Raw genomic sequence first — 21,960 nt, 5'->3', positions numbered from 1 at the left:
TTCAAATAACACTTTCTGAATGTAACTAGTAGCAGATTTAAAACAAAATTAAAGCTTTTCACCCAACACCCAGTTAAGATGTAGAATTTGTTGCTGAAGGATGTTGTCAAGGCTAATATAACCGGGTTTAAAAATGGTTTCTAGAGGTTAACAGTTGCTAGCCAAGCAAATGTGAGGCCTACTATTACTTCTGGGTGTGAGCAATAGGGATTGGCTCTCCACATTTAGGCCTGCACATAGCTTTATGTGCCTACAATCTAGGTAGTTCTATAGCAGGCAATTTCTAGAATACATAGAAGAAGGAGAAAGATGTTGAGGTTCAGATCAGGAATGATTAAAATACTGAAACAGCCTCTGTGAGCAGATTACCTGGTCTCCCCGAGGAGTCATCTTATCCAACTCTCCCCAGGCATGCTCAAACTCTACCTCCTTCACAAAATCTTCCTCCACGTCCTCATCTTCAGAGCTTGTTTCCACATTTCCTCTCCCCCTTGCTAAGTCAGGCCCACTATCACTTTCATCTTCTTCCTCTTCTCCTAAATCGGAGTCTGCGTTCTCATCTGTTGCATCCTCCAGCTCTTCCTTATTATGACTGTCTTCTGCTTCTCCATTTCTGGATGAGTCCTCTGAACCAAAGCCTTTGTCTCCCTGTAAAGACTCTTCATCTGACTGGCTTTCATCATTGTCTTCATGAACACCAGCCTCAGTCTCACTCTCTAAACAATAAACAAACAAACAAAAAAAAAACATTTGCAAGCAAGAATAAATACCAGATTGACTTCAGCATATCATTTTAGAAAATCAAACTATGACACTAACAAAAAACCTCAACAATAAAGCCCAATTATTATCTTCCTGTTTAGAATTTATTGATTAAAACAGTGGTTCCCAAACTTTTTCTGTTCACGGTTCACTTAGGCCTGGATTCTGTATAGGACGCCCGGTTGAGGGGTGGGAGACTCAAGAGCAATGTAAGGAAATTCTTCTTTACCGAGAGGGTGGTGGATGCCTGGAATGCGATCCCGAGAGAGGTGGTGGAGAGGAAAACGGTGACGGAGTTAAAAAAAAAGCGTGGGATGAACACAGAGGTTCTAGAATCAGAAAATAATAGTAAATATTGAAGAACTAAGGCCAGTACTGGGCAGACTTGCATGGTCTGTGCCTGCATATGGCCGTTTGGGGGAGGATGGGCTGGGGAGGGCTTCAGTGGCTGGGAGGGTGTAGATGGACTGGAGTGAGCTTTGACAGAGACTTCAGTAGTTGGAACTTAAGAACAGTATCGGGCAGAGCTTTAGATTCTTGCCCAGAAATAGCTAAGGAGAAGAAGAATCAACCCCCCCCCCCCCAACAAATTTTTAGATTGAATCAGGTTGGGCAGACTACATTGGCCATTCGGGTCTTTATCTGCCATCATCTACTATGTTACTAGGTCCTATACAGAATTGGCCTACACTAACCCAGATTCTGTAACTGACGTCCATGTTACAGACGCCGGTTACAGAATCGGGTTAGAGTAGACGCGGACGCTATACTTATCGCTCCAAGGGATCTCCCTGCCGCGATAAGTATAACGGCCACCTGTCCTCCCCCCCCCCCCCCCACACACACACACGATCGCCAGCAGGAGGGTGCCCAACCCCTCCAGCTGGAAGGCCAATGAAGCCTTAGGCTTAGCGGGGATGGGCCAGTAAGGGGCGGGCCTACCTCATTTCGACAAGGCGGGCCTGTCTGCCGGATGGTAGCAAGACCCATCCGTCTGGCCAATGATTAGAGGTTAGAAGAGAGAGGTTGAGAGGTGATAAAATTTGCGGACGTTGAGAAGTTATTCAGAGTAGTGAAGATGCAGGGGGATTGCGAAGATCTGCAACGTGACATAATCAGGCTCAAGGAATGGGTATCGACATGGCAGATGAGGTTCAATGTGGACAAGTGTAAAGTGATGCATGTCGGTAACAAAAATCTCATGCACGAATACAGGATGTCTGGGGCGGTACTTGGAGAGACCTTCCAGGAAAGGGACTTGGGAGTTCTGATCGACAAGTCGATGAAGCTGTCCGCACAATGTGTGGCGGCGGCGGCGAAAAAGGCAAACAGAATGCTAGGAATGATAAAGAAGGGGATCACAAATAGATCGGAGAAGGTTATCATGGTGCGCCCTCACCTGGAGTACTGCATACAGCACTGGTCATCATATATGAAGAAGGACACAGTACTACTTGAAAGGGTCCAGAGAAGAGCAACTAAGATGGTTAAGGGGTTGGAGGAGCTGCCGTACAGTGAAAGATTAGAGAAACTGGGCCTCTTCTCCCTCGAACAGAGGAGATTGAGAGGGGACATGATCAAAACATTCAAGGTACTGAAGGGGATAGACTTAGAAGATAAGACAGGTTGTTCACCCTCTCCAAGGTAGGGAGAACGAGAGGATACTCTTTAAAGTTGAAAGGGGATAGATTCCATTCAAATGTAAGGAAGTTCTTCTTCACCCAGAGAGTGGTAGAAAACTGGAATGCTCTTCCGGAGTCTGTCATAGGGGAAAACACCCTCCAGGGATTCAAGACAAAATTAAACAAGTTCCTGCTGAACAAGGACGTACTGTGATAGGGCTAGTCTCAGTCAGGGCGCTGGTCTTTGATCAGAGGGCCGCCGCGTGAGCGGACTGCTGGTCATGATGGACCACTGGTCGGACCCAGAAGCAGAAATTCTTATGTTCTAGTGGGGGGGGGAGAGTTTAGGGGTGGGGGGGGTCTGTGGGGGGTTGTTAGCGCAAGGGGATACGGGGGGGAGCGTCCTCCAGCAGGAGAAGTTGGGCACCATCCTGCCCGCGATTGGTGGTGTCGGGAGGCACCCTCCTGCCAGTGATGGGGAGGGGACAGGCGACAGCTATACTTATCGCGGCAGGGAGATTCCTTCCCGTGATAAGTATAGCGACCAAGTCTACTTACAATGTAAGCATCTCTTGCTCTACTAGGGAGACGCATAGGGCTGTCTAGGTTCTCCTAAGGCCCTTAGGCGAGTTTAGGCGGTCTTATGGGCCTCCCTAGGCTCCCAGAGGCACCTTCAATATAGGTGGCCTGCCTGGGAAGCCTTTTTTAAAGAAACTGCATCCCGATTGGCTGATTAAACAGCTGTAGGATGCCTACAGCTGTCTAAAATCAGGACGCATTTTGCAGAATCCGGGCCTTAATGTTTCAAAATTTTTCCACGGCTCCCCAGGTCAAACGATAATTCTGTAATCTAATACATATCTGATAACTGTTAGCCTGAGATGATTAATTAAAAAAATTAAAACAACTTATCATAAGGTTATTACAATAATCTTGAAATATTTATTTGAAAAAATTCAACAATGAATATAAAAAACATAATAACAAAAAATATAGATAGAACTAGTGAGATGGATGTTCCTGTTACATAGCAACATAGTAGATGACGGCAGATAAAGACGTGAATGATCAATCCAGTCTGCCCAACTGATTCAATTTAAATTTTTTCTTCTTAGCTATTTCTGGGCAAGAATCCAAAGCTCTACCCGGTACTGCGCTTGGGTTCCAACTGCCGAAATCTCTATCATAACCTACTCCAGCCCATCTACACCTTCCCAGCCACTGAAGCCCTCTCCAGCCCATCCTTCCCCAAACGGCCATATACAGACCGTGCAAGTCTGCCCAGTACTGGCCTTAGTTCAATATTACAAATCTTTTCAAACCTCGGAGCCATATTTGATACAGCCAATCTAATTTCTTGTTCCACATTGATTTTCGCTTGGCATTTGCTTTTTATCACGTGAGAGCCGAAAACTCAACCTCACATAAATAGGATATCGCAAACAGAATTAAGATTCTCTATGCTCTACCACTTAACAGCAGATATTAATCTCTTACTGAACACCAAAATTCAGTAATATCCATGCTGCTAAATCGTATCTTGAGCATATTGCTGAGACTTAAGGAGAAATTCAACAAGCAGCATTAGGGCTTTAATTCATCTTAAGGGAATTACCCTCCCCTCCTCTTTTACTAAGCTGTGGTAGAGGTTTCTACCACAGCCCGGAGTACTAAATGCTCCAACACTCAAAATTCCTATGAACATTAGAGTAGCATCAGAGCAGCTTAGTAAAAGAGGGCCTTAATGCGGGCTAAATGCTAAGAAGTCCTTTATATACCAATGAGTTTCTTATCATTTAGAGCCTGATTCTGTATAGGACACCCAGTCTCAACAGCTGCCTAAGTGGCTTTTGAGAATCTCACATATGCGCCCTTTACAGAATTGCGTCTGTCCGTTAACTGGCGCCATATTACAGGTGCCATTTAGAGAATCACATTGCCACTAAGCTGACTGTGGCAAGGGAATCTCCCTGTCGTGATCAACTGAGCGGAAGTGGCAGGGAACCACCGACCCCTTCTCCCTCCCCAAAGTTGGCTGGCAGAAGGGATGCCCACTGCCCACTCCCTACTGTCGCCACCCCCCCAACATCCCCAGCTGGCAGGAGGAATGCACACTTCCTCCTGCCAGCAACCTCCCTCCCACCAACATCCCTATCAGGAATGATGCCCACTTTCTCCTGCTGGCATCCTCCCTCCGAACACATGACCCCCTGAACCCTCTTTATCAGCAAGGCTAGCTGGTAGGATGGCTACTCCTTCTGACCGTCAGGCCCACCTCTACAGAACGGTGGCCTTTCCCTTCCCGGTGCATCCTGGGATGCACTGGGGAAGGGCCTAAGGCCCCGATTGGCCCAGGAGGCCCATAGGAGGGGCCTTAGGCACCTGGGCCAACCGGAGTTTTAGGCCTCCTTCCCAGTGCACTAGAATTATCCACAATAGAGTTTACCAACCTGATTCTGTGTTCCTTTCCTTTAATTTACATTTTATCTTGGGAGAGATTATAGCTTGCTTGCTGTTTGATTCCAAAGTCTCATGTTTGCTCTTTCGGGGCACTCCTGATGTTTGTTTCTGTTTACTTAGCAATGATGGTTCTTGGTCATCCTTCACTTTTTTTGCCTGGTATGCTTTGGTAGAATTCTTTTGCCCTTCACCTTGTTCATAAGTAGACTCCAACAATCCTCTAGCATTCTCTCTCTGTTTAGCCTTTTTGCTTCTCTCTTTTGGTTGAACATTATCAAGCGATGCCTCAGAGTCCAATTTTCCTTTTGCTTTCACTATTTTCTTATTGCTCTTTAAGGTTATCTCTTTGATCTCAGCATCAGAGAGATCAGACTCCTCTGACTCTGATAGATCATAGAAGCGCTTCAGATCTTCAGTGGTGTTGTGATAGATGGGCCTGCCTCTTTTATCCACAGAATACTTTAGACTGAACTTTTTGTCATGGAACATAGCTCTGAATCGTTTATCAATCTTGATTTTGTTCTCTTTTTCTGGCATTTCCCAAAACCTAGGGTCCTTTGAAACCCGGCTGAACCGCTGGTCAGTGGCTAACTCTTGTTTGGATGCCATTTTAAGTCCTGTCAAACAACACATGAATAATATAAGGCAGAAGTTTATATAGCACTTGGGTTTGAAGCAATATAAAAAAGAAAGAAAAAGAAAATCAGACCTTCTGACATATTGTTTTTTAAACTTCACAATAGTATCTTGCAATTTCACTCTTCAAAAATTCCCAAAAAATTTTGTGTTACCTATTTTAACATGAGTTTCCTCCTGTTCCAGTGCACCTCTGATTTGACAGGATTCAATGTCTTTGTTGGGCTACAGTTTCATGCACATTTTCCCCTTATTATGATATCCCTTCCCACCAGCACAAGAGATCTTGACGAACAAGTGCACACTTGTGGTAAGGGCAACTTCACTGTATGCAATATGCATGTCTAAAGAGAACAGAAGTGACTGCACTCAACTATGCATGAACTGAAATGTTGTTCTGCACATATTACACTCAAAAATTTGTTCCACATAAAATTTTTGCAAAACTGATACTTATGCACAGAATAAAATTCTGGTACATGTGCACCAGAAAGTGCATTTTCATTTTTGTTTGGAGAGATACACAGTATTGTTACCTCCCATTCTGCCTTTTAAAGGACTGATCTGGCTGCAGGAAAAAGAGAAAAAGGAGGCCAACCACTGCTGACAGTAGCCCAGTATTGATTTCTAGGCATAATGTCTGTGCGCCAAGTTTGAATTTCCAGGGCCAGCTAAATCACATCTGGTTAAATGTGAACTTCAGCACTTATCGGACTATGGGCACAGCATAAAGATAGGACTGACTTTTCTGCGATTACTTTTCTGGTTAAGTGCAGAATACTGGCAGAATGTCCCCAAGATAGCCAGTTTTGATTTAATCGCTAACCAGCCATTTTCAGCAGTGCTAACCAGTTAAATGAGGCTCAAAACGACAGATGATTTAACTAGCCAGGAGCCATTTTTGGCAAGTTAAATTGTTTTGAATATCAACCCGAAGGCATTTAAATTTAAAAAACTTGTACTGAATCCTGTCAACCAATCCTTCTACATTGCACCAGACTGATAATTTTCTCATTGTGTGTTAGAATCCCCGTTTTCTTCTGTGTATTGCAGAGCAGCACCTAATGGCTTCATTTTAATATAGTGGATGCCCTTGTCCACCCTACAAGTTAACCGACAGTGAATCCTTTTCTCTTTCATGTGGCCAGTAAAATGTACAGAATGCACGTTAACAATGCACTTCTGCCCACAGTAGCTTTCTGCATCTACCTCTGAGGATGCTGCTTTCTCTTCACTGGGGGGGGGGGGGGGGAAAGAGAGAACACACCAGAATCTCAGGGCTCCTTTTACAAAGCCGAGCTAGGGCCTTAACGTGCGCACTAAATTGCCACACGTGCTAGCCGCTACCGTCTCCTTTTGAGCAGGCGGTAGATTTCTGGCTAGCACATGCTATAGCGCGCGCTAATCCGGTGCGTGCGTTAAAACCACTAGTGCGGCTTTGTAAAAGGAGCCTTCAGTTATTTTTTTAATAGCACCACCTACTGGATGGTCATTTTATACTAAAAAGATATATGAAACCAAAATTGTCCCACATTTATTTATATTTATTAATTGCCTTTTTCATGAAGAGATTCACCCAAAGCAGTTTAAAATATACTGAATTGTAATCAGGTACTCTTAAGTTTTTTCCCTACAGTATATCACTGCTTCTCGGTCTTGGAGTATCCCCTTGCCAGTCAGGTTTTCAGGATATTCACAATGAATATGCATAAACTTGATTTGCATACACTTCCTCCATTATATGCAAATTTCTTTCATGCATATTCATTGTGAATCTCCTGAAAACCTGACTGGCAAGGGGGAACTCCAGGACCGAGTTGAGAAACACCGCCCTATATGTCCTAGCAAGCTTACAATCTTTAGCAGGGGTCTCAAAGTCCCTCCTTGAGGGCCGCAATCCAGTCGGGTTTTCAGGATTCCCCAATGAGTATGCATGAGATCTATGTGAATGCACTGCTTTCCATGAATATTCACTGGGGAAATTCTGAAAACATTGGATTGCATCCCTCAAGGAGGGACTTTGAGATCCCTGATCTATAGTATCAAAGGAGTAGTTTTACTATGTTTGGAAACCATGGTCCATGCCTATTATCCAGAGGTGCAATGTTTTCCCTAGAAAGGAAAGCTGAGAAAAAGACAGAATCATTTCAAAAAAACAGTCTGACATCTCAGCCTCCAACCCTGTGCCCTTCATTACAGTGCCAGTAACATAAGTTAGGATAGAACAGGAAGAAGTCAATGGATGGAAGGATGGTGCAAAAAAAGAAAAGGATTGCAGAATGTATAGTTGCATAAAACTGTTTTTATCAATTTTAATGAAGCTTTATCTTTTTAACAACAAGCACAGTGGGAGGCTTAAAAAAATCGTGGTGCATTCATTCACTGGCTGTAATCTCTTCCATTTCCTGACTTCTTAACCCTGGAATGATTCTAAATTAGAAGGCATGACTAGTCAAACATGCACTTGCGCATTCCACAACAAACTTTTTACCAACTTTGTGGCTTTCTAGTGATCCAACAAAGCATCTGTCATTGTTCAGAGTAGTATGTTTGGATACAGCCTAAAAGGTTGTCTATCCTAGAAATGTGGCTTTCACCCTGGTTGAGCCCACCGGGACAGATAGGGAAAATGCTTGAGTACCTGACTGTACAAACCGCTTAGATAAACCTCGATAGGCGGTATATAAAAACCGAATAAACTGGAAGCAATATATATAAGGATAAGCCAGGGCGCATTACTTAGTAACTTGCCTTTAACACTAACGCTTGTTCAAAAACACAAATACAGTATTTCCTAAAGCTCCATGTTTTAACAGCGTCAGCATACTCTAAATGTATCTAATTCTAGTTAACATTATAACAATGCACAAATCCTAACTTTAAACCTGATACATTCGGCTCTATATAGCTCGCTTAAGATTAGAAAAGGAGAGATCTTTTCTTTTAACGATTTAGTGCATGTTACATGCTGCAAGTAACGTGTGTAAATCAGTGAAATATGCCGCAAGAGAACAGTTCGCTGCACGTTCTGCAGTGAAAAAGAAGCCTTAAACAGCTCGTGCTTGAAGCTTTCACCGAACTGCTACCACTTCCCTCACCTTCTTATTTCGCCACTGGGAAACACACACGACCGCCTAGTCTCCAGCAGAAACCCAACGCCAAAGCCTCCTCATCAACGTGCTTCCGGGTACCCACAACCCCATTCGTGCTCGACGGTGCTTCGCAAGGGTCAGACTACTTTGGTCGCCTGGAGCCTCCGGGTTCTGCGGGTAGAAGGCAGCTCAGTTGTGTGGACAGAAGTTCGTTCGTACGTAGCTCTCACGCCGGGCTCGCGCAATGAGCGTGGGCTCATCCTGCCTCCTGGCCCGTGCGCGGAGCGCTGTTAAGCGCCTGTGGTGGAGAACCGGGCTCGGGCTAGAAAGGGGACGTAGAAGCTCTTCCCCCGGGCCAGGGGGAGTCCTCAATGTCTTTGACCGGCTCATGAAAAGGAAACAGAAGAACTGGGCTTCAGCGCAGCCTCAGGCCGCGCACTATGATTACCTGCGGGAAGAAGTGAGTCAAGGCGCACGGCTGTGCTTCTGTCACTCAGACGCGCACTAGAGTGGCTTGGCTGGATAAAAGGATCTTGCAATAGCATAAAATACTACAATGCTATGGTTTTTCCCAGACCCGACTGCATTGTTTAATCTCAGCAAAATGAATACATTGTAGTAAAAAGTGCATCCAATACAACTGCGTTGGTTAAATGGATACCTACCAAGTTACCCAGTTCGAGGAGGGAGTCTTTTTGGTCAGGCCTGGTTTTAAATTTATATCCTAAAGCAGTTAGATATTTGTAGTCACCAATGCTATGTTGAGTGTCCATAATGTAGCAAAGATGGGGGCACTCAGACGTCTAGCAAGGGACTGAAAGCTCCCTCTTGGAACTGGGTATCTTGACAGTTCAGTATGTGAGGAGAAAAAATCACCTGAGTTGAGAACAAAAAAATATCTACTAGCACACAACAATACTACTCCCCCCCCCCCAAAAAAAAAAAGGGAACCCTAAAAAAATTTTTTTAATATAATGGACTATCAAAACTTTTACTACAAACAAAACTCAAAAAGTGTTGAAAAAGACCTGTCTACTAATAACAAAGCACAGACATACTATATACAAACCAATGGCAGAAAAAAGAGTAGCTTTATAGCAAGAAACCTAAAGTTGTGTTTTAATATTATATGCCTCTGCTTCAGTTAATGGATATTTTTCCTCTAATTAGCAAATAACATTGCTGTTTGTCCACAAAAATAGAAGGTTTTGCATGCAATATATCTGTTTTGATGTGCCCTGTTTATGTGGTGCATTATTAAATGTATTTTGAGATTAAAAGCAAAAATAAAAACCCAGAGAGCTATTTAGCAAATTGCATTAAGGACATCCAAACTGTGCCTAAGTTCTGTCCATAGAACGCAGGTCTATCTGAAGCCTAAACTATGCTCAAAAGTAGACCTGGTTTTCATTAGTCGACAATGTATGCATGAGATGGACGCCCTAGGTCGCTCAGCGTTATGCAATGAATTGTAGGACGCCCATATTGAAGCCTTGCCCAAATCACGCCCATTCCATACCCATGCTTATTCTGTTAGGTGTGAGTGTTTCCAATGGGGCGGCCATGAAATTGTGGATGCTCATAAAAAGTGACATCCACATCCTTTGGATGTCCATGTGCCACTTATTGCTCGTTAAGACCCTTAAATGGCTCATTAACCACTTAGTTTGGATCACTAAGTCCCGTTCAGCATTAGGTGGGATTTAGGCACCCTTTATAGAATTGGGGCCTTAGAGTAGAACTATCAACAATGTCCTGAAGGCTCACCTAGTCAGCCAAGCTTTCAAGATTTCCAACATTCATTCTGGTAATCCTGAAAATGAAGGAAACAGAGAAGTAAGGATAACGTATCAAAAAATCTTATACAATTCAAATTTTAAAAAATAACATAGAAACCCTTTTATGAAGCCGCATTAGGGTTTTTTATTACTTGTCGTGGGGGTAAAAGCTCTGATACTCATAGAATTCCTATGAGTTTTGGAGCTTTTACCATTGCGGCCTGCAATAAAAAAAACCCTAATGCGGTTTCATAAAAAGCAGGGGGGGGAGTTTTTTTTTTAATGTTAATTGTATAAGATTTTTTGATATGTTATCCTCACCAATAACTAATTACTTCCAACAGGAAGTATGCTGTACAAAGTGATTTCACTCAGCTACAAGTATAGTGGCACAGAGACTGGGCTCAACATGTCTATATTTCAGTGGTAATGTCTGTGTCAGGAGTCATGCAGTCTAATAATGTCACACAGATAATATATTTCCCCTTTACAAAACCGTAGCATGTTTTTTAGCGCCAGCTGCAGCGGTAACAGCTGCAAAGCTTGTAGGAATTCTTTGAGCGTCGGAGCTGTTACTGCCGCAGCGGATACTAAAAAATGCGCTATTTGTAGTAGGTCAGCTGTTGCACTGTCTATTGTATTTTGTAGTTTGGATTACTGCAAATAGAAGCTCTCGTTCTCTAATCATCTGTGAGGTGCCATTATTGGACTGCATGACTCCTTTTGCATGCGTCACTGCTGAAAACGGCCTTCTCAAGTCTGATACTTTGTGCTACTATACTTGTAGCTGAATTAAATCACTTTGTGTATGTCCTGTTGGAACTTACAAAATTTAAAAAAAGTAATTGCATAAGATTTTTTGACCTTCCCCCTTTTTTTGTTATTTATCATCACTACTCTTATTTCCCAAAAGATTCTGCTGCCGCCTTTTGTTTTGATTCCTAAAAACCTGACTGGCTAAGTGTGCCTTCAGGAGAAGGTTGAGAAGCACTGCCTTAGAGTAAGAATCTTACCAAAAGTGCAATTTAAATCTTTCACCTTATATATTTTTAAAGTAGAATCCCCTTGAAGGGTTCCATCACTGGACATCCGCAGCTGTATTTACTCATAGTCCTGTGTTTTTCATTCATGCTTGTCTTTGCTTTTTTTTAAATGTCCGAGCTTGTAATAGCTTCTGAATGTGTGCATGTTTCCAAAGGGACATATGAGCAGCATATGTAGTGAATCAGCACACCAATCACAGGCCTCTTATAGCAATCAGAACAAGAAAAAAGGAGCTAAATTTGCTTCACTTAGTTGAGAAATATTTGATGTTTGTTTTAATTTGTCAGTCATAGGGTTGACCCCCCAAAATGTGAAGAGATTCTGCTGAAAAATGGCTTATCAATCATACTCCTGTAGTTACCATTGTTACAGTAAGCTTTGCTTCCTTAGCTTGGCTTTTGACTGCCTTTGCAGCTTGCACACTTGTCAGAAAGTACCTTCAAATGTTTTGCCATTGAATTAAATGAGATGTGATTTTGTTGAAAATTATTAAGGAAACTTGTTTTACATTCCCTAGATCTTGCTCATTTTACCATTCTATAGGTTGGTGGCAGGATAGCTGATCGTATATTTGATGTGACAAGGTAAGTGTCTAAATAATGTGACTGAAAAGTTCTCAGCCCAACCAACAAAGTGGGGGCATTCTCCATCGAGGGCTATTCACTTAGTCCAGTGATTTTCCACTTTTTTTTTGTTCCGTCGGAAAAATATGGAACCAAAAAAGTAGAAAAGCGCTGGACTAAGTGTATAGCCCTCAATGGAGACTGCCCCCACTTTGTTGGTTGGGCTGAGAACTTTTCAGTAGTCCCTCGTAATTTATGGAGTAGTCCTAATGATGGTGTTATTATTCCCAACAAAGGGGTCCTTTTACTAATGTGCATTAGGCATTTACTGCCAGATTCAATGTAGGTTGCCCAAAATTTGACATGCATTATAGATCTGTGCCCAAATTAATTAGATGAGGCATTAACAATCAATTATTGATGTTAATTTGCACTAATGTGGGCTTACACACATATGCCCATGTGCTACTCTTATTGTGCACACCAACTGTCTCATGTGCAACTCAGTAGGGGATGTAGGCATGGGTAGATCAGGGGTGTTTCCAAAATTTGGGTACAGCATTATAAAATAGGGTCATGTATGTGTCCATCTGCCAATGATGGCAGATAAAGACCTGAACGGTCCATCCAGTCTGCCCACCAGTCACACCCATCAAAAATTAATGATTAAATTAACTTGTCTCTTCTTTGATGCTCCTGGAAAACCGACTGCAAAGTCTACCTGGCATTGAACTAGGCTCCAAATGCTGAAGTTGCCGTCCAAGCTCTCTCCAGCCTATTCAACCATCCCATCCACAGGATATCTTCCATACTGTGGCTGTAAAATATCCTATTTTCTTTTTTTTTCAGTTAATGGTCATGCACTATGGTGTTGGCATTAGCACATGTCCAATTTTTTTCTTTAAATTACCACAGAAGCACTTATGGCCTCCGATTTTGTAGGCGGGTAAGGGCTCCTGCATTATCTGTGCACTAGCTGGTTATGGCAGGAATCCACATTCTCCACTCCTGACACACCCACTATAAAAAAATAACAAAAAACTTATTATTGCACAGTTGGCTCCTTGCACATGCCAAAACAGATGTAGAATACTTTTTAACATGTCCAACGTTAGGTCCATTTTTTTACTGCTTTAGGCACACATCTAGCGCCCTAATGCAGCTTAGTAAAGGGCCTCCTTTATGGGCCTAATAGTTTGAAAAATCCACTTGACCAGACCAAGTGAATTTTCCAGCTGACAAGATGGTAGTTCAGTTTTTTTTTAAAATTTGGTGGCATCGTTGGTCCTCGTTGGAACTCAGAATGACACAAAAATGTCTGCAAAAAGATGGAAGCAGAAAAGAAAGGAGAGAAGGAGGGTGGGAGAAGAAGAGCATGAGGGGATATGGACTGGTAGAGCAAAGAGAGAGCCCGCACAGAACGTTTGAGAGAGAAAAGAAGGATATGGGGGTTGGGGAAAAAAAATTAGAGGCCTGAGTAGATGCAAAGAGAATGTATGATAATGCATTTCATCCCTAGTTGGTAAGTCCTGGAGGAATTTTTCAGCCCTGAATATCCAATTTTAATATTCATTATTTTATGGTATTATAAGCTAAAAATTAGGGCTCCTTTTACTAAGGTGTGCTAGGGCTTTAATGCGTGGAATAGAGCGCGCTACATTGCCGCATGCGCTAGACCTTAACGCTGGTGTTAGTTCTAGAAGTGTAGCGCGGTAATTTCCTGCGTGCGCTAAAAACACTAGCACACCTTAGTAAAAGGAGCCCTTAGTTTTAAGTACAGCTGCTTTCCTTATATTCTCTGGTCAGGTTGCACAATAATGTCTTCCTTTCCTAGTCCAAGTGGCTACCATCTGTCAAACTGCAATGCAAGACAGAGTCCGGCTTGGGTTAAGACTGCAACAAAGTGAAACTGCACAAATATATGTTTTAACATAGATAAGTAGATACTGTAATACTTTACAGTGGTGCTATAAACCTATTGTTTTAACATTGAATGACTCTTAACTCAACTGCGCTTATTCCAAATTACCTGATTACCAAGGGAGCTTAGAACGGTTTACATGAATTTATTCAGGTACTCAAGCATTTTTCCCTGTCTGTTTTGGCGGGCTCACAATCTATCTAAAGTACCTGGAGCAATGGGTGGATTAAGTGACCTGCCCAGGGTCTCAAGGAGCAGTGTGGTTTTGAATCCACAACCACTGCACTTTTGCTGTAGATTGCCTGCTACCCCATGCAATTAAATTAATTTTACATAAACATGTTTCTGCTTGTATTGCTAATGAAAATCATAGACTCATTTCAGACATTGCTGCTGTTTTCTATTATTTACAGATAAGAAATATTTGAAATGTCAATTGTATATCTAATTTAAAAAAATGTTTTGTTTCAAGGATATTTCCTCTTATGTTGGACATTGGCTGTGGTAGAGGGTATATATCTCAGTATTTAAATAAGGTATGTTTAATTCTGCATTTCTGAGGTCTTTGCCTACCATCAACAAAAATTTTTTTTGAGTATGTTCTTCCATGGCATTTGGATCTGTCATTTTGTACAGTGGCAAATGTACAGTAAATATGGCTATAAAAACAAATCATTAGTTGAAAAATTAAGCTCATTATTTTATATAATTCAGGGACACTTTTACTAAAGTTCTGTAAAAATTTGCAGAGTACATTAGTTGCAAAATTTTAATATGTGGTAACTGCAAATTATGTGTAGTAATTGTTGTTATTGCACAGAAACCCCCCCCCCCCCCCCCATTTATTTTATGTTAAGTGCATAGGAAGCAATGCAGTTACACTTAATGCCACCTATTAAACTGGCATTATGCAATCTGCATTATCCTCTGCAGTAATTTACTACTATTTATTATTTCTATAGCGCTGAAAGGTGTACGTACCCAAAGTTGGGTATTGCTACAATCCGTGCTAAGCACCAATTCTATATGTCCATTAGCGCTAAGCTATCTTTATAGAATAGCGCTTATAGTGTATTTCTGTGCCTAACTTTGAGCACGAGGACTTATGCCTGCCTGCTAAACACTGGTATAAATTCTCATGCCCAAAGTATTCTATTGCATAGTGCCTATGAATGCTCCTGACCCACCCATGGCCACAACCTCTTTTGAGTTGCATGCTATGAAATTTAGGCGCAGATGTCATGCAAATCCAAATTGGTGCCAATTAAGTGCCAATTAATTAAATAATAGCAGCATTCCATGCCACCGATCCAGGGCAAGCAGTGGCTTCTCCCGTGTCTGTCTCAACAGCAGTTTACGGACTTTTCTTCCAAACTTAAAAAAAAAAAAAACAGCTACCTTAACTGCTCTTACCGCATCCTTTGGCATTGTATTCCAGAGCTTAATTATTCTCTGAATGAAAAAATATTTCCTCCTATTGGTCATGCAAATCCAAATTGGTGCCAATTAAGTGCCAATTAATTTCAATAATTGTTGGCACTTAATTGACCAAGTAGTTTGCACATGCATCTGGGATCTCTACCCAACTTTGGGTGACATATACAATCTGGGGGTAACTGTTAACATGTCTATGTGATATGTTTGACTTACTCCTGTGTTAAGAAGGGAATTATATAACAGTGTACCCATGTTTAGGTGCCGTCTTGCCTAGAGGGCCACCTATGTGATGCCTAAAATCAATGGGTAAAGTATATATGCATAATTTAGGTTCAAGCACTTAGTGACAGAAGTCACAAACATTTAACACAGCTACAAGTAAGAGCATAAGAATAGCTTTAGTGGATCAGACCTGTGTTCCATCTAGCCCAGTATCCCATCTTCACGGAGGCCAATCCAAATCACAAGTACCTGGCAAAACCTCAAATAATAGCAGCATTCCATGCCACCGATCCAGGGCAAGCAGTGGCTTCTCCCGTGTCTGTCTCAACAGCAGTTTACGGACTTTTCTTCCAAACTTAAAAAAAAAAAACAGCTACCTTAACTGCTCTTACCGCATCCTTTGGCATTGCATTCCAGAGCTTAATTATTCTCTGAATGAAAAAATATTTCCTCCTATTGGTTTTAAAAGTATTACTCTAACATTGAGTGTCCCCTAGTCTTGTAAATCTTGATGCAGTAAAAAAACCGATTCACTTGTACCGGTTCTACACCACTCAGGATTTTGTAGACTTCGATTAAATATCCTCTCAAATATCCTTTTCCAAATTGAAGAGCCCTAACCTCTTTTCTCATAGGAGAGGAGTTCCATTCCCTTTATAATCTTGGTTGCTCTTCTTTGAACCTTTTCTAGTGCTGCCATATCTTTTTTGAGATAAGAAGACCAGAACTGAATGCAATACTCAAGATGAGGTCACACCATTGAGCGATACAGAGGCATTATAACATTCGTAGTCTTGTTTACCATCCCTTTTCTAATAATTCCTAGTATCTTGTTTGCTTTCTTGGCCACTGTTGCACATTGGGCAGAAGGTTTCAACGTATTGTCCACGATCTTTTTCTTGAGTCCCAAGGTGGACTCTAGTATCCGATAACTATGATTTGGGTTATTCTTCCCAATGCGCATCACTTTGCATTTGTCCACACTAAATTTCATCTGCCATTTGAGGGGCAATCTGCCAAATAAGAATCAATTGCCTTTATTTGGCAGATTGACTCTTAGCAAAAGTACCATGGGACTACTGGGGTCATGACAACAATTTTAAACCCAGTGCAAGAGATGGCCAAAGCAACTGGGGATTGATCCTGCCCTGAGACTCCAGAGACCAGCCCCTCTACTCCTCAGCTAGATTCTGGGAATCTTAAGGGGTGGGAGGGAGGGAGCTTGAAGGCAGTTTTTGGAGGGGGAGGAAGGAGCGGGAAGTCTATGGGTAGGAGTAGGGTCATACAGATATGTGTTGGGGAGGTGAATGGGAAGCATTGCAAAGGCAATCAGGTGAGTTATCTTTTTATCAATGTGGTTTGGGTACTTGAGTCAGCAGATAGAGCTGTGAAGTCTGCTGATGCATTTACCATGCAGTAAAGTGTTTGCCCTGTGTGCAAATCTTACCGCACAGAGTAAAGAGGCCCTTTAAAGAAATAATCAGCTCTGCAGGCAAAACCCCTTTTGTTCACATTTACTGTAGTAAAGAGAACATCGTACACATCTATGCAGAAAGTATATTTTCGTTTGTGTCACAACACAAGGCTTGTAGAGCAGGGAATGTAGATTCTTTGGGAAACCTTCTCTTGTCTGGCTGTGCTTTGTTTACATTGTTTTGCAGGTATGGTCTCCAGAAACAGTGTACTTCAGATGAAGTCAGATTGATGGTATCGACACCTTATTTTTCCTGAGCACCTCCAGCAGTCTTCTGACTCTCAATTCTCTCTTGTTGCATTGTTTTATAGCCTTGAGATATATGGTTGAAGGAATTAATAACTTAATTTGTTAATGCTTAATCGGAATCTAAGAACAAAGGCCTTGATTCTATATAAGTCGCTTAAAAAATTGGCACAAAATAGTGTGGCACTAAGGACAGTTCTTTAAAGGTTGTAGCACTGTATAGAATTATGCTTAGCACCGTTGACATAGTGTTGGGCATCGATAGGTGTCCTAAGTTTAGGTGCACTGTATTCATGCAAGGGTTTTCTTGGCCTAAATGCATGTGCCTAATTAAAAAACAGGCACCTAACTTGAAAATACATCCATGATCTGTCCCCTAACCACGTCTACTTTTAGGTAGGTGCTTTGGCCTAGGGCCCAGATTCACTAAAGATAGCAACTCAATCGTTGTTGGCCAATTCTCTGGCTGATTTTTAAACAGTGATTGATTCACTATCAAGTTTGCATGCAAATCATTTGCATGCAAACTCCCCGACTCAATTGCTTAGTGAGTGATTGAGTCAGTGCAGAGCCTTGACAATAGTGACAAGAGAAGCAGCTTCCTGTCATTGCTGTCAGGGTGTCTGTCGCCCGCCTGCCGAACTTATGGCAGGAGGGATGTCCACTCACTCCCCCCATAGAAATTCCCTCGAACCCCCTGCCCACCGAACTTATAGCAGGAGGAATGCCCACTTCTGCCGTTGGGCCCCCTCTTGCCATATTTTTCAGTGCAGGGGAGGGGGGGTTGGCAAGCGGGGGAGGAGGGCGCCATGGCACCGATGGCAGGAGAGACCAGTCATCCCTCCTGCCATATTTTTCAGCACGCTGGGGGGAACGTCGGGTGGCAGGAGGGAGTAGGCATCCCTCCTGCCATTTGTGGGTTGCCGGGGAGGGGAGGGGGGCAAGTTTGTCAGTGGGTACGGTTTTTTGACAGGTCTGCCTGGTTTTTATTCTTTTTTTTTATGGGGCAGATATTTTGCATATGTAATACACGCAAAATATCAAGTTTCAAGTTTATTAAGTATTTGATTAATTGCTTACTCAGATATCTAAGCAATGAACAAATCATTCAATTTACAGATAATACAGGGGTTATAAAAGACAGATGGATACTGAACAAAACATATTAAATTAACGACTAACAGAATAAACAGAAAAGGAAAACAAAGGGAAAGGCAGGGTAATGAAATACAATAATAATGATAGAAAGAAGGACGATTATGGCAAAAAACAATAGGAGGGAAACAAAAGAAGTAGCCTTATGAAAATAAGCAAAAATAGGTTGGGACTCCTAAATATCATAAGCGTCATTGAAAAGAAAGCTCTTAAGTTTACTTTTAAATTTATCTAAGTTCTTTTCTTCTCCAAGATAAATAGGGAGGGAGTTCCAAGTTTGAAGAGCTGTAACAGAGAAGATAAAGTGCCATGGAAAAAAATGAATAAAAAATACAGGCAGACCTGTCAAAAAACCAGCAGACTTTTTGCTAACACAGTTACCGACAGGTCGGGTTTTAGGATAGTAAAACCCAGTGCAAAATAGCCAAGCAAATGTTAGTGAATCAATCGCTTGGCTATTTTGCACAGGGTTTTACTCATTTGCATGGGTTAGGTCGGATCGGAAAATACGCGGTGGGCCGTTTAGTGAATCGGGTAGGTAGCAGCGATCGTCGCGAAATGATCGCTGACTTTAGTGAATCGGGGTTTAGGTATCTACTTTCTATAGAAACACATTTTTTGAATTAGGTTCTTGTTTTTCAATTAAGTCAAGTTAATGGCAATTGGGAGTTAAGTGTCAATAAAGCCTATTAACCAATTAAGTTAGGTGCACTGTAAAGAATTTTGGGAAAAAAAGCGTTGGTTTTAGCCTTCACATCCAGAGAGAATTTTAGTTTCCCTTGTAACTTTTTGTCTTTGTTTTTATTTACTTTATTTTTTCTTTGCCCCCAGGAAACTGTAGAACAGATTTTTCAAGTAGACTCTGCAGAAAATGCTTTGGTATGTTGCCCTCTTATTTTTTATGTTTTATGCATATGATGGAAATAGAAAAACAAAGCACAGCTAAATTTTAACTTGGTTTTCTCTGTCATGCCAATTTAGAAAAATACAGTTGAATCTGAAATTCCAACCTGCAATATTTTAGCTGATGAAGAATTCCTTCCTTTCAAAGAAGACACTTTTGATCTTGTTGTCAGCAGCTTAAGGTGTGTAATCATCTGCTGTGAATGAAGCTTTTAATATAAATTATAATTAATTAGGATGGACTGTCCAGTAGAGTCCATTCAGTCAGGCCCTAGATAGGTTTAGAGGGAAATTTTATATGATATTAACAGGAGATAATGGAACCCCTAAGAAACATATATAATTAGAGCATAACACAAAAGGTTTTTCCTGATGTTTTAACCTTAGCACACATAACAGTCTTTCCCATGCCAGATAAAGATTTGTTAGAACCTGAATCCAATATTGTGCTGAATTTTGAGGCAGAGCTTTTTGCAAAACTTCTGGCTAACAGTTTCATGCAAATTATGCCAGCCCTGATCTCCCAAAAGTCAGGTGGGATTTCTGCGAGGAAAGTACTCTGTAAAAAAAAAATGTAAGCAGATTATGTTAAAGATCAAGGAATGAATTACACAGAAGTTTTTGAGCAATGCTGTACAGTCGCAAGTTTGGTTAGCCGCCTTGCTCGTTCAGAATTCACTTGTATGTATTTTTGATTTTTAGACTTTATCTATACATACTCTGTATTTACCCTGATTCACTAAGGGCTCCTTTTACTAAGGTGCGCTAGCGTTTTTAGCGCATGCACAAAATTACTGCGCGGTACGCTTCTAGAATAACGCTAGCTCAATGCTGACATTAAGGTCTAGTGTACAGGGCAATTTAGCGTGCGCTATTCGCACATCAAGGCCCTAACGTACCTTAGTAAAAGGAGCCCTAAATATCTATATATGTCAGCTTGTACTCAATTTGATTTATTAATCATTAATGCATTCTTAACAAATTTAAATAAGGTCAAAATAAAATTACTATTATTGGTGAAATTCTGAGTACTCTAATTCTTGACAGGGACAAGAACTTTTAACCATTCGCAGCAAGTCAGGAAGGCCCTCCCTGCTAATTAGTTTTGAATTGGAGATGGCACTTGACCATGTAAACTAGGATTATGTGTTTTTGACATGACAGGCATGGTATTTCAGATGATATTTCAGAGATATCCAGGTGGGAATACTTTACAGGGATCCCAGAGCAATGATTTGGAACTTTTTAAAATATAGAGAGGAATTAAGCATGAAAGCCCTAATGTTTGTTTTGTCTTTGGACCCACTCATTAGGAGGTACAGTGTAACTTAAACCATCCAGGGGTTCAAAATTTGGGAGTGAGAATTCAAAACGGTGACATTTTTTCGACAATTTATTATTGAACCCAGAAAGTCCCTTCCAGCAGTAATGGAAATACTTAGAATACTCAGTATTTCTCTGTCTCCAATAGAGGGTAGCACTCAAACATTTTAGAGCTAAGAAGATAGTTTAGAGGAGAGCCTCCCCCCCATCATCATCTCCCCACTCCTCCTCTGATGGCTGCCTGTTCAGGATTTAAATGTAATCTCTATACCATTTGGACTCTAGATGGATGTTTCACAAATGAGGGGCAAAACCTGATTTCTCAGCCGTAATGCCAGTCAGAGGAGATGCTTAGGAAAGCACTCTGGTGGTTCAAGCCATTTCTGTCTGCTTTCTTTGAAAGAGCTATTGATTGAGCCATGATGTCTGTCAGTGACAGAAGCATCCTAGGAAACAGTTATGTTGGCAACCTACTTTAGTTTCTTGCTTTGCTTTCCTGAACTCTTTAACTTTTTTTTTAATTCTGTTTTTGCCAATATTAAGATTTAGCAAGTTCCAATACTTAAAACTTGAAAGTCAAATATAAATAACAGTCATTAAAAAAAAAAAGAAATATTGTTTTGAATGTTGTGCTTTACATGTTGTTCTTTGGTTAATTATCCTTGAATAAAAATGATTTAAACATAAATCACAATCATAACTGGAACATAGTAAACTATCAAAGAACTCCTTTTTATTTGTTTCCCACATCTTATACGATCTGATCTTAAGAAGCTCAGATAAACAATGGGCTTTGTAATGCATTCTAAACTTATACTAAGTTTTAGTAAAAGGGTGCCTCAGCCCGATAGCAATTATGTGGCAAAATTGCTCCCCTTTAATGTAACTATACATGCATTTTAAACCTTTGTAGATTAGCAAGGAGCTTCAAGTTCTTGGTGTCCTGATGAGTTCCATATGTGTCCAGACCTTTGAAATTATTTCCACCTAGCTGATGTACCTTTACAGCATCTCTTTCCCTTCCCTTTTCTTCTCTTCCCTGGTCTTCATTCTTCCTTCCTTCCTTCTTCCCTCACAATTTGTCAACTTTCTCCTTTCTCCCTCCCTCCCCTCAATCAGGTGCAACATTTCTCCTCCCTTTCTCTCTTTTCTCCTTCGAGCTGCCAGCAGCATCAGTTGAACATGCTACCTAATCTAATCTTCCATTTGTGAGTCCCACAAACCTATACAAGCTCAAGGCGACAGATCAAAGAGGAAGTGGGAAAGTATTAGGGGATGGGGGCATGGAGAAGCAAGAAGAGGAACCTAGACGTAGGGGGTGC

The 21,960-nt window shown here is 41.4% G+C and overlaps 2 protein-coding genes across 6 annotated transcripts in view; one reads left to right on the top strand and one right to left on the bottom strand.

Annotated features, from left to right (window-relative positions):
* ESF1 (ESF1 nucleolar pre-rRNA processing protein homolog) overlaps positions 1-8,716 on the bottom strand; it is an 84,464-nt gene extending 75,748 nt beyond the window's left edge. The window contains exons 1-3 of the mRNA XM_033939799.1: positions 8,579-8,716; positions 4,835-5,461; positions 370-716 (exon numbers count right to left, since the gene is read on the bottom strand). Coding sequence (XP_033795690.1) covers positions 370-716; positions 4,835-5,453 — 966 coding nt within the window. The 5' untranslated portion in view covers positions 5,454-5,461; positions 8,579-8,716. The remainder of the gene's footprint in view (positions 1-369; positions 717-4,834; positions 5,462-8,578) is intronic.
* A 58-nt stretch (positions 8,717-8,774) lies between these two features.
* Positions 8,775-21,960, top strand: part of NDUFAF5 (NADH:ubiquinone oxidoreductase complex assembly factor 5) — a 37,657-nt gene continuing 24,471 nt past the window's right edge. Inside the window, exons 1-5 of one of the 5 annotated variants that reach the window (XM_033939800.1) lie at positions 8,775-9,032; positions 11,938-11,978; positions 14,351-14,414; positions 19,244-19,291; positions 19,394-19,497. In XM_033939800.1, the coding sequence (XP_033795691.1) occupies positions 8,817-9,032; positions 11,938-11,978; positions 14,351-14,414; positions 19,244-19,291; positions 19,394-19,497 (473 nt within the window). In that variant the 5' untranslated portion in view covers positions 8,775-8,816. Of the gene's footprint in view, positions 9,033-11,911; positions 11,979-14,350; positions 14,415-19,243; positions 19,292-19,393; positions 19,498-21,960 lie in introns of all 5 variants that reach the window. The other 4 variants (XM_033939803.1, XM_033939804.1, XM_033939805.1 and 1 more) reach the window with 4 other exon arrangements.

The sequence above is a fragment of the Geotrypetes seraphini genome, chromosome 3 (assembly GCF_902459505.1).
Source record: "Geotrypetes seraphini chromosome 3, aGeoSer1.1, whole genome shotgun sequence".
NCBI lineage: Eukaryota > Metazoa > Chordata > Amphibia > Gymnophiona > Dermophiidae > Geotrypetes > Geotrypetes seraphini.
Note: the sequence above shows the minus strand (reverse complement) of the source record. Positions and strands in the feature narration are given on the sequence as shown.